This window comes from Meleagris gallopavo, chromosome 10 (genome assembly GCF_905368555.1).
Source record: "Meleagris gallopavo chromosome 10, MGAL_WU_HG_1.1, whole genome shotgun sequence".
NCBI lineage: Eukaryota > Metazoa > Chordata > Aves > Galliformes > Phasianidae > Meleagris > Meleagris gallopavo.
In genome coordinates, this window is record NC_139413.1 from 28,033,406 (window position 1) to 28,045,718 (window position 12,313).

Genomic DNA, 12,313 nt, shown 5'->3' on the forward strand with positions numbered 1-12,313 from the left:
GCTCAGCCCTCTGTGCTGAAGTGCTGCCCTGGGGCTGAGCCCGGGGTTAGCTGCAAAGCCAGAGAGAAGGAATTTCTCCAATCTCATCTCTCTTTAGAAGGAGAAAGTAAGTTCTATCCTTCTGTTTATAATCTGTTCCTCGGAACTGCAGTGTGAACTCAGCATTTCAAAAGTTACAGGAAAGGCAAGTAAGCAGGGCTCTGGAAAGCTCTAAATCAAATGTCGCTGTTCCATTCCTTACGTCAGTCCATGATTTTTACGCTAGCCATACATCATTTTATTGCAGTCTTTATTCTGTGCTGCATTTTGACTTTTCTGTCTGATTTATCTTCCTTCCTTGACGTAAGAATGGACATCTAAGGATGCTTTAGCAGCTGATTCGGGAGGAGATGTAACCTGGAGGTACAAAGGCAGTGGTGATGTGGGTCTGTCGGGGGCACCGTTCCGGTGGATGGCAGTAAGACAGGTGCCGTTCCTCCATGTCCCAGCCCCGTGCCCAGCTGTGGGAGCCGCTCCTGTCCCTGCCGCTGCGGCTGGGTGGCACTGGGAGGAGGAGGAGTGGACCTTCGGTGTGGGCAGCACTCGGTGTGTGCTCACACCAGCCCAGTGTGAGCAGGGAGTGTGTCTGGATGCCATCCTGACAACGCAGTGTGTCGGCGGTACTGGGGAGGAGAAATCTGTCCTGTCAAAACAGCTTCTGATGACTGCAAGTAGGGGATGTCTCTTTGGACACCTTTTAGCAGCAAGCATTTTTTAAAGGCCTTGGTTTTTTGGGTTTGGGATTTTACAGCTAGATGTGGCGCTCACAGTCATGGGATGCTGAAAACTCAGTGATGTCTGCTTGGTTGCCACCAACTTTGGCTTGATGTTAGATGTTAGTGCTCCTGGGTGGGCACTCAGGTGTTGAGGACTTTTCTTTTTTTGTGTTCCATGAGTTTTTTTGACACCATCGGAAGCAGTGTGAGCTCAGCTCAGCTGAGTCGCTTCTTCCTTGAACAGTCCTGTTTGGAAACTGGGCTCAGGCTGCTGCTGAGGGGGACGTTCGGGGATCACTTGGGATTGGAGCCGGCTGGGCTCTGAGGTCCCTCCTGACCCAACCGCTCTGTGGCTGCGGTGGGCTGGGTCCCCAGGCAGGACCAGGACACTGAAAGAAAGGAGATGCTGTGTCTGTGGATGCGTGGATGCGTGGAAAGGCATCCTTGAAAGCCTAGGGAAGGAATATGAGCTGAATGGAGAGGCAGCTGCGAGGGATGTTCAGAAGTGGGTGTGTATCGAACGTCCTAGTTTTGCTGCCATCACAAAAGGCTGCCTGCTGCTTTTTCATCTGTAAAGATGGCAAGTTGTTTGGAGTGGGTCTGGGAGAACACGCTGACCCCTTTTGCTTTGCTGCAGTGACACTGCGTAGTGCTTTCACAACTGTGCTGTGCAGATCTCCACCTCCTGCAGGTGTCCCAGCTGGCAGAGCAAGCCCTGCTAACGAGCCCGGCTGATGGCTGATGCCATATTATACATTCAGTTCAGACTGAAGGTGTTATGGTGTCGATTCTGACCAAAAAAAAAAATATCTGTTCTCAGGAGGAACCACAGAAAACTGCCGAAGCTGTAACAAAAGCTTTACCTTCAGTCAGGTTGACGTTGGTGTAACAGCACAGGGTAGGGTAAGTCATGTGCTGAACAGCAAACCTCCCTGCTAAGGTAGCCTGGCAGTGCCCTGTAAGCAAATCCGTGCCACGGGGAGCAGCTGTGCAGCCATCCAACCCCCCAGCAGGAGCCCTGCATGGTGCGGGGTGAGCACAGCACCCCACATCTCTGAGCCACGTAACCGCCTTCACGTGGTCTCCTCTGTTATTAAAAAAGAAAAGGGAAAGCTCTCATGGGCATGAATGAGGATTTATATAATAGGTTGCAAGGGTTCCATCAAAGCCATTGTACTCTGTCTTGTGAATATGTATTTAATCAGTGGTTTAAAAGGAGCTCTTACTTGTGCTGAGTGATTCCCCTGTCTTAGGCTGAATTTGAGGCTCTTGTGATGAGTGAGGGCAGCTCCTCCGGGCCCGAATGCTGCCCTTGAGCAGCCTCTGTGCTGGGGGGGTTCCAGTGCTCAGAGAAGCCTTTGGGTGGTGCTTGGAGAGCCTGGGAAGGGGCACTGCCTGCACGTTACCTCTGCGACAAGCTGCTGCGCTTTATTAACTGCTTTCTTGAATTGAAGTGAAGGGAGAAGAGTCATTCTGGCTTTGCTCACACTGCTGCTGGTGTGAGCATAAAGGTAAGCGGCATTGCAGTGGTGTCAGTGTGCAGCTGGTTAGCAGCACGGGAAGTTGGCACTTAGATGAAGCCGTGGAGAACCGTTCTTGCAGCATCTCGGTATTTCTTACAACAGCAGGCTGACAGCCTGAGCGTGCTCTGGAAGGTGTTGAAGCCACGACGAGCAGGCTGTGTTCCTGCAAATGCCAGCAATAAATCCCTGCTCTGACGTCAGGTGCCGTGCAGAAGGTCTCAGCGTGACACGCGCTGCTTTCTGCTCCATCCCTGTGGCTGTGCACGCTGGGCAGCCTCCCTTGACCATTTAAAGTAGCAGGAGATGAAAACCACGGCGTGTCCAGAGGTGGCTCTGCTAGGAACAGAAGGGCCTGACACGTCCGTTTGTTCCCTGCAGCGTCTCCCAGCGCCCTGCTATCTCGCTCGCCCTTCACATGACTTGCCACCAGGCCCTCCATATCTGCCTGCTATCTGATGTTCCCGGTCAGATGCTCCGCGTGCTGACGCCGGGTTATTAATACCGCTGCTGCCATTTGCTCTGGCTGGCCGCTCTGAGGGGATGCCCACGACTTCCTCCCACCCGCTGCCTGTGATCTTCGTCTTTCCCAGACGCTCCCTGGGGCTGGCAGACGGCTGCTCGCCCCGTGACTGATTGCTTTCCTGGCCACCGTCCAGCTCCGGGCGCATAAACACGCTCAGAGGAAGGCTCAGTGCTGGCAGGTTCCTTGCTCAGGAGGAGAAACAAACCCCATTTCTGCTGGAGTTCACCAGAAGCAATAAGCGAGGGGCAGAGTTTCACAAACGGGCCGGGATGGGCAGGTGCTCGGCTGGCGTTCCTGCGGGCTGCTCATTTCAGCCCCTCACTGCCATTTAAAATGCACAGCCAACAGCAGTCTGGCACGTGCAGATGTTCTGCTGCTGCATGGGGAATGCTGCCTGCCTGCATTACTTGCATTGCCTGCCTGCATTGCCCGCCTGCCAGCTGCTTGCTTGCACTGCCTGTCTGCTGCCTGCATTGCCTGCCTCCCTTTCTTGCCCAGACTTCAGCACTCATTCTAGATGTTTTCTCTCTGTGTTCCATCAGTGAAGCCAAACTGTTCTTTTTCTCCATTGCAGTAACTCATCTGTGCTGACTATCTTCTGGTTTTGCACACAGTTTCTCGGTTTCTTTCTAGATGGCCCATTACTTGACCTCGATTGCTTCCACCAACGTGTCCTCCATTAGCTCAGTACAACCCCTCCTGAATGCAGTAAATTCTCAGGATGCCTAAATTCTGTTAGCTGAAGAATGAAGCATTTATGAAGATGACTTGAGCCTGAAGCACAGTCAGATACAGTGGTTTTGTGCCATGCCTACACTTTTATGCTTATTCACACTGAAAACTTCACCTCCTGCATTATTAGATGACAATTGGAGATAGCAAGCACTATTTTTTTCCTAATCCCCCAGTATTGATGGCTGTGTTGCCGCACCGTTTGCCATTACTGCCCTTGATGCCCTATAGCTGCATTCAGTATCCCCAGCATGCAGGACCTGTTTTCTTTTCCTCTGTGCTCCCATGTCGGTTTCGAGCAGCGCAGCGTTGTGATGTGACTCTGGAATAGTGTCTCCAGCAAGTAATTGTCAGCACGAGGCAGGGCTTCAAAGGGATCGCTAATTAAGATCAAAATGAGCCCTGCAGCAAGTCTGGGGAAGATCTGCATGTCCAGAGAAAGCGATATTTGGGGTGCCAGCAGCATGCTATTGCTTTCACAGCAGAACAGCCCCGTGCCAGGGGGCTGTGTGGGTCTGAGCGGGTGCAGCTGGAGGCAGCGTGGGGTTGTGGTTGGCTCTGCTGGTGATCCAGCTTCCCATCCGGAGTCACAGAACCACGGAGTCATTCAGGTTGGAGAAGATCTCCATGATCACCAAGTCCAACCCTCAACCCATCTCGACCTTGCCCACTAACCATGTCCTTGCTGGAGTGTGTGACTTCAAGCGCAGATTTCCCTTTTCTACCCTTCAGTTGGCCTCTTTTCCCCCTTTTCAAGCATCCTGAGGAAGGAGCAGTGCATGCTAAAGCCACAGGCCGAGGGGAAGCCTGTGTGTTTGATCATGCCAAGGGATTTATTGTAGCTGGTGAAACCACTCAAAGCAGGGTGGCTGTGGCAGGGCTGCGATGCTTGCAGGTGCTCAGCGTGCTGCACTGGCACCATCCCTCACTTCTTTGGGCTTCATCCCATGGAGCACACATGGAAGCAGGGATCAGCCCACAGCATGCATATGGAGCGGAATGGAGAGGAGTAGAAATGGAGTGGAAGGGAATGGAATGGAATGGAATGAAATGGAACTGAGTGGAATGGAAGGGAGTGGAATGGAGTAGAGTGGAGTGGAAGAGAATGGAGTGGAATGGAAGGGAGTGGAATGAGGTAGCTCTATTGGAAGGGACTCTCTTCAAAGGTCATCGAGTCCCAACTGCCTGACCACTTCTGGGCTAACCAGAAGTTTAAGTATATTATTGACAGTGTCATCCAAAGCCCCTTGAACACCAGCAGGGGCATCACCCACCTCCCTAGGAAGCCTGTTTTGGTCTTTGAGCACCCTCGTGGTAAAACAGGTTTTCCATCTGGTCTGAAACTCCCCCGATGCAGAGAGGAGCTCAGTGGTGGATGTGGCCATTAGCTGTGCACAGTCTTTTGCTGTTGCTGGAAGAGAACAGGAGTGCATGTGATTGGAAGATGTGAAGCAAGTGAAATCTTGCTGAAATGTAACCAACCAGATTAATTATATTTGGGAGGGCTGAGCATCCAAAGGATTTAATGATCTGAATACCATTTTAGAACATTTTATTGTCTTTTTGCTGGCAGGAACGCCGGCACCAATTATAGAAATAAATCAAAAAATCAGGTCAAATAGTTATTTTATGAGCCAAGTGAAAAGGCTGGGTGCATCTCTTAATGCCGGGGTGCTTTTGGGAAGAAAGAGAAAAGCCCTTCAGGAGTGACGTTGCTTCCTGTGCAGGCAGCAGCCGTGCACACAGCTGTGGTGCACACATACGTGGTGCACACACACACACACACACGTGGTGCACACACACATGGTGCACACACACGGTGCACACACACATGGTGCACACACACGGTGCACACACACATACACACGTGGTGCACACACACATGGTGCACACACACACACACGTGGTGCACACACACATGGTGCACACAACACACACACACACACATGTGCACACACACACATGTGGTGCACACACACAGTGCACACACACACACACGTGGTGCACACACACATGGTGTACACACACACACACGTGATGCACACACACATGGTGTGCACAACACACACACACACGTGGTGCACACACACACGCACACACGTGGTGCACACACACATGGTGTACACACACACACACGTGATGCACACACACATGGTGTGCACAACACACACACACACATGGTGCACACACACACGCACACACATGGTGCACACACACATGGTGCACACACATACACGTGCACACACACATGGTGTGCACAACACACACACACATGGTGCACACACACACGCACACACGTGGTGCACACACACATGGTGCACACACATACACACACGTGCACACACACATGGTGCACACAACACACACACACATGTGGTGCGCACACACACACACATGTGGTGCACACACACACACATGTGGTGCACACACACGGTGCACACACACACACATACATGGTGCACACACACACACACATGTGGTGCACACACATGGTGCACACACACACACACGGTGCACACACACATGGTTCACACACACACACACACACCTGCTGTGTACACCCACTGTGTGCACACCCCCCTGTGTTTCCAAGCTGTGGCAGTGGAGGCAGGGGTGTACCTGCTGTGTGGGACTCTGCCTTGTGTTCTGCAGGGATTAACAGCAGCAAAGATAAAGCAGCCAGGGATGTGTGCATTTGGAGGAATAACAACTGCGTTTTGAAATTCAGGATTTCTTCTCCGGGGGACTTTACCAACCACATGGCATTAACTTGTTACAGGATAACGTCAAGCAACTTATCTGCACTGAACACGAAAAGGATTAGGGCTGTTGGAGGCTCTGTGCTAGAAGAAAGCCCAGGCTCCTTCCTGCCTCCTCGTGTGCTTCTCAGTGGCTGTTGCAGCCCAGCAGGGGCTGCGGTGCTGGCACGCCATGGGGCAGCTCTGCAGGATGCACCGCTCAGTGCCTGCACAGCCTGCAGGCCTGGGCTATGAAGCACCACTGGTTTCAAGTCCTTTCTGCATGAAGGATTTGTTAGAGAAACCGGCAAGCTGCTGTGATAATGGGAAACAGGTGCAGAAAATGAGATGGCAGTGAGAAGCAGTTGTGCTCGTGCGGATTTCGATGTAACAAAGTGCATCTTTCTCATTGCCAGTGCTTTTTAGAATGTGGCTGAATGGCTCTGTGGGGAACGGGGCGGTGCAGATCATGAGAGGGTCTTTGTGATTAGCAGAGTGTGCCCAAACACCACCAGGAGCACCGCTGTGTGCTGCTGCAGCCACAGCCCTCGTGTTGTGCGTGGAAGAGTGGAAACATGGAAATGCCAAATGTGGACAAGAATCATAGAATTGCAGAATCACAGAATGGCCTGGGTTGCAGAGGCCCACAGTGCTCATCAGTTCCAACCCCCTGCTGTGTGCAGGTCACCAACCAGCAGCCCAGGCTGCACAGAGCCACATCCAGCCTGGCCTTGAATGCCTGCAGGGATGGGGCATCCACAGCCTCCTTGGGCAAACCACAGCGCCCTGCCTGCTTCAGCGGGCTGAAGCCCCATGGTCTGTATGTTTTGTACGCTGGATCTGGTTTGCACTGACTACTCATGGAACCACGAGGGTTGGTAAAGACCGTTACCATCACCTCATCCGACTGCCAGGCGACTCAGGCTCATCTTTGCTGTCAGACTGCAGAACGTGGGCAGCCAGGGTCGCTGTCAGTCGTTTCGTTTGTTTTCCAGATGAATGCATGAAGCCAGGCTGTGCTAAGCGTGATTTCCTCCTGGCACGTTGTTATCCGTTCCCTCCATTCATCTGCACTGCAACGAAATCTTTTGCAGGTGCCCCTCGGGTGCACAGCAGCGAGCTGCAGCTAACTCCTGCCACCTGCTGCCCTGCTCTGCCCTGCATCCCCTTTGCTCTGCTTCTCAAGAACTGCAGCGGGAGGAGGAGAGGGGCTGCTTTCCCCGAGTCCTGCTGGAGAAGTCTGGAATATCTGCGTCATCAGAGTTAATTCTCTCAATAGTGATGCATTAATTATCAGCCTGTGGTTGTAGATACGGCAGTTACAGAGCTGAGTTTCTTCTTGTGGCTGGAAATAAAGTGTACTCAGGCTGTTGTTGGTAGAAGAGCAGATAGCAAGGAGGAAAGGAATGTAATGGAGCTCTTACCGGGTTCAAGCTCTGAGCAGTTGGGTGAGTGGGTGCTACAGAGCAGCACAGTGCATGCAGGGATTGCCCTCCACACACACTGTAGCACACCAGTGCCCTGCCTTTGGATTCCAGGGAAGGAATCCATGTCTGCACTGGAAATCAGTGTTTTTAATTGCTTTATTTAAATGCACGTGCTTCCTAATTCTGGAAGAACCGTGTGCAGGACCAATTGGCAAGGGAGCATCTGTGGCTGTGAGGACTGGACAGGTGCTGGGGACTCCATCTTTGCCTTTTCCTCCCCAGTAAGTCAGTTCTGGAGCCATCAGAAACACCTTCCTGCCCCTTGAGCACAGAGGGATCCATGCATAACCAAGTTGCAACCAGCCACATGCAGCGTATGGTACCGATATCTGATCACTTGCTCCTTAAGTATCACTTGGTAATGCAAAAGGTGCTTGGTGTGGCTGAGCAGCAGAGCAGAGAACAACAGGTCTGTCTGTTGCTGCTTTCTGAGGGGTGTCACCTGCCGGAGTGCCCAGGATGACCTCAGCCACAAGCAGCAGCCAAGCTGAGAAACCATAAGGAAGTGGGTGTAGAATGGAAACGGTGACAGACAGCCTGGGTTCTCTTTTCCAAACCTCCGTTTTACAGCACAGCTGTTTGATGTTCACTCAGCTGACTTCTCGGGATGGCTGAGATGTGAAACGTGGTTGGATGCCCACTCCTCACAAACCTTTCCAAAACCTTTCTCCAAAAGAGGAGGAGGACAGCGTGGCACTGCCAGTGTGCTCGGTGTGTATGGCTCCATGTGCTCAGTGTGTATGGCTCCGTGGCACAGTGCCTTCTGTCCCCATGGCATTTGCAAGGATGTGGGTGAGGTTTGGCACAATGCACAGCACTTGAGAGAGCTGTGCCAGGAGAAGATCAGTCTGGATACTGGGAGAAGTCTCTTCTCCAAAGAGCAGTCAGCACTGCACGGCTGCCCGGAGAGGTGGGGAGGTCACCATCCCTGGAAGTGTTCCAGATCCAAGGGGTTGTGGCACTGAGGGACGTGGGCAGTGGGCACTGGGGGTGGGCTTGGGGATCTTGGAGGGTTTTTCTGACATGAATGATTCTGTGGTTCTGTGCACTGAAAGCTGCCCGTTGGCAGGCGTGTGTGACGCAGTCTGTGCTTTGTTTGCAGCTTCGATGTGGAAAATGGCCCTTCCCCTGGCCGCAGCCCGCTGGACCCACAGGCCGGCTCCTCCTCAGGGTTGGTGCTGCACACCACCTTCCCCGGGCACAGCCAGCGCCGGGAGTCCTTCCTCTACCGCTCAGACAGCGACTACGACCTGTCGCCAAAGACCATGTCCAGGAACTCCTCTCTCCCAAGCGAACAGTAAGCACAAACTCAGCTCACAGTAGCAGAGGCTGAGGGCTCTGCATGTCTCCCTGTAATCCTCAGAAAGAGGTGTCAGTGGGCACTACACGCATCTCCCAGCCCAACAGACAGGTGCTGCTGTGGTCTGTCCAGCCACGACTTCCTCATCCCCATCCCATCCTGCAGACACTCATTTTTACTCCATAATCTGGTAGAAGAGCTTTCAAAGCCAGGGGGTGAAATACAAGAGGACCCCAGTGCCACTGGGAGCTGGTGCCTGGGGTGCAAGCAGTGGGCAGAGCTGGGCTGTACTCAGCACAGTGCTGCAGCACTACGTGCCCACGGTGCCCTCCGTGCTTGCTTTTCCCTGCATGCTCTCAGTGCCTGGTTAACATCCCCTCTGTTCTCAAGTAGGTAGCACACCTACCCCTGTTGCACTTTTCCATCCTGTTTCCCATCGTGGGTCATTCATTAGAACAGAGTGAAAAATACAGCAGAGAGGTTGATTTGAGAGGATCCCTACCCCTCAAATGGAGCACAAAGCTTCCATGAGCGCCCTGGATTTGCAGCCCTTTATTTTAAAAGGCACAGTTTAGAGTTTAAAGTGACCATAACGCTATTAAAAATGCTCTTAAACAAAAAAAGCATAGCTGCTGTAGAAGCCCTACCAGTTTTTTCCATGAAACAGAAACCTGAATCTCAATGGGAGGTGTGGCGAATTCCCACAGGGGGAGCAGAGCATCCCTCCTGCCCCAGCGCTCTGAACCCAGGCTTCTTGTGTGAGTAATTTGTGCAGCATTGCCAAGAAATCCCTCCCAGGTGCTGGTGATGCTGTCCTTCCCTCTGATCTTCTGCTCAAATCTGCTCAAATCTTCCACGATGAAAACATCCAGTGTTTGGATAATGTGAAGCACGGTGACACAAAAGCCAGGAAACTCAGAGCTGACCTTTACCCAGGCCACGATGGGTTTTTCCACCGCAGTACGAGCGCACTGAGTTTCCTGGCTGTCCCTGCGCTGTGCCAGCAGTTCCCAGCCATCCCCACACACTGCCCCAGCCATGGCCAGGCAGGGCATCCACCCGTGTAGTGATGGGCGTGCTGTCCTCCCACCCGGCCACGCTGACTTACAGCCACGTTCTCCATTCCCCCCCCAGGCACGGAGATGACCTGATCGTCACACCTTTCGCACAGGTGAGTTGGAAGCTCGCTGCCTCTTGCACGGCGCTGGCTTGGAAAGGTTTGCCTTGAGAAGCGCTCACAAATCCCTTCTGCTCGCTCCAGGTGCTGGCCAGCCTGCGGAGCGTGAGGAACAACTTCACGCTGCTCACCAATTTGCACGGGACGGCCAACAAGTAAGCGGGGAGCCAAAGGGAGCGGGCGGCGGTGGGGGAGCGGGCAGCGGGGCGCGGGGCCGGCGCCGTCCCGGCTTCGGCCGCGTGGGGGCGCCAAAGCGCAGCCGCCGCCTGAGCGCGCCGCGGGGTCCCGCCTTCACGGCTTGGTGGCCACTCGGCTCCTGCGCTCGCCGCCGCTTTCTGCCCCGCCGCGCCCCCGCACGGCTGACGGTCGAGAGCGGCACCCTGGGGACACCGCCGTGCCCGCTGCTGCCCTGCGCTCCCCGCGCACCCGGCGTCTTGCTGGGCATGGAGCTTTCCTCCCGTTGATTTCTGTTTGCAAGCTGTGATGGGAAATGAATCGCCGCGTTCCGAGATGGAGGTTAATAGAAAAACAGATGGCTGAAATAAGGGATCCTTTCCTTGTTGGGTTTTTGCTTTTTTTGCTTTTTTTGAATCGCCTGAGTATTTTGGCAGTTCCTAATGAATCTGAATTTGGGCCGGAAGGAAGCGAGGGCGGAACCTGTCGGACGCAGAGGCATCTCACCGTGTCCTCCTGCAAGCATTCCCAGATCTGCTTGAGGCACGAAGCCATTTGCCCAGCCAAAGTCAAAGTCATCAAATGTTGAAACCATTACACGCCCAACGTCCCAGTCCGTGGCCAAATGTGCTTCCAGGGGCTGCGGAGCTTCCCACGTGGTCTCCAGGCAGCCCTGCCGGGTTACGCCGTGCTGCCAGCTCATGGTTTTATCATATGCCTCATGATACATGGCATTCTTCTTCAAATTCTGCTCCGGGGATCACGGGAGCCTCTGCTCTTCTTTAACCCTTCCTCTCCTTCCTTCCTCCTCCACCCCGGCTGTCCCAAGAAAGGAGAAGAGGCTCTGCCCCACTTATTGACAGGAAAGCTGGAACGTATGAATCTGAAGGACTGGAAAAACGCAAAGAAAAAAACAATAACTTTTTTTTTTTTTTTCTGGACGGTTTTTTCAGACAATTTCCTGAGTGGAAAAGAGGAGAGTGTGATTAACGGCTTCTGAGAGGCCGGGTTTGGCAGATGTGGAGCGGGGATCTGACGGCAGCTCCATGTGACAGCCATCGGCTGCGGTGTCCCAGGAGTGACAGCGGTGTCAGGACGTGGATCAATGGCAGATCACTGCCCACTCCCTCACAGCTGTAGAAACTGGGATGGGCGCAGCCAGGACGTCACGGAGGGTGCTGGGAGTGGTGCCGTTCTATTTCCAAGCTCTGCAGTGGGGAATACCCTTCTGAACATGAGCTCACCCCTCCCCGCCCCCCGAGGGCACATCTCTGCACCGCGGCGGCCGGAGATACCTGGAGCGCATCTCCTCTGATACTGGCTGTCCCTAATGAGGAGTTTCTGTTTTCCAAAGATTCCAAGATTTCAGTTTTCAAAGGCTCTGTGCAGGCAGGTCGGGGCAGATTTTCAGAGGAGTCAGCACCCAGCGTGCGCACAGCGGGCTGAGCCCTTCGAAGAATCCGGGGCCCGGGAAAAAAGCAGAACTTTTGGGAAGCACCCAAAAAGCGAAGGGAGCCCCGCTCAGCTCCGGGCTGCTGGCGGGCAGAAGGTTGGGTCCGAGGCTCTGAAGCGGGGCTGTGGCCTCTCCACCACTGCACATCCCACCGGGTCGGCCTCCCTGGAGCGCCGCTGGAGGAACCCCTGCAGCTGCGGTGGCAGCGGGACGGAGCCGCTCGCGGGCTTTGAATGCAGCTTCAAAGGAGAAACAGCCAAAAAATGGATGTTTCGGTTCAGTGGCTGACTCAGAAGGTTGGGGCTGGGAGGGAGGCTGGGGGGGATCCGCCTCCTGTTGGAACTCTCCGAAACCCCTTTGGGAAGCAGAAGCCCCGAGTTTCGGTTCTGGTCAGCCTGGAATACTGTTCTCAATCTCAAACAGACTGTTTTGATTTTTATCTCCTTTTAAC

At 53.7% G+C, this 12,313-nt stretch overlaps 1 protein-coding gene across 3 annotated transcripts in view; it reads left to right on the plus strand.

Moving 5' to 3' along the window:
• Positions 1 to 12,313, plus strand: part of PDE4B (phosphodiesterase 4B) — a 148,173-nt gene that overhangs the window by 93,147 nt on the left and 42,713 nt on the right. For all 3 annotated transcript variants that reach the window (XM_085231097.1, XM_085231098.1, XM_085231099.1), the window contains 3 exons: positions 8,861 to 9,055; positions 10,193 to 10,229; positions 10,320 to 10,390. In XM_085231097.1, the coding sequence (XP_085087223.1) occupies positions 8,861 to 9,055; positions 10,193 to 10,229; positions 10,320 to 10,390 (303 nt within the window). The remainder of the gene's footprint in view (positions 1 to 8,860; positions 9,056 to 10,192; positions 10,230 to 10,319; positions 10,391 to 12,313) is intronic.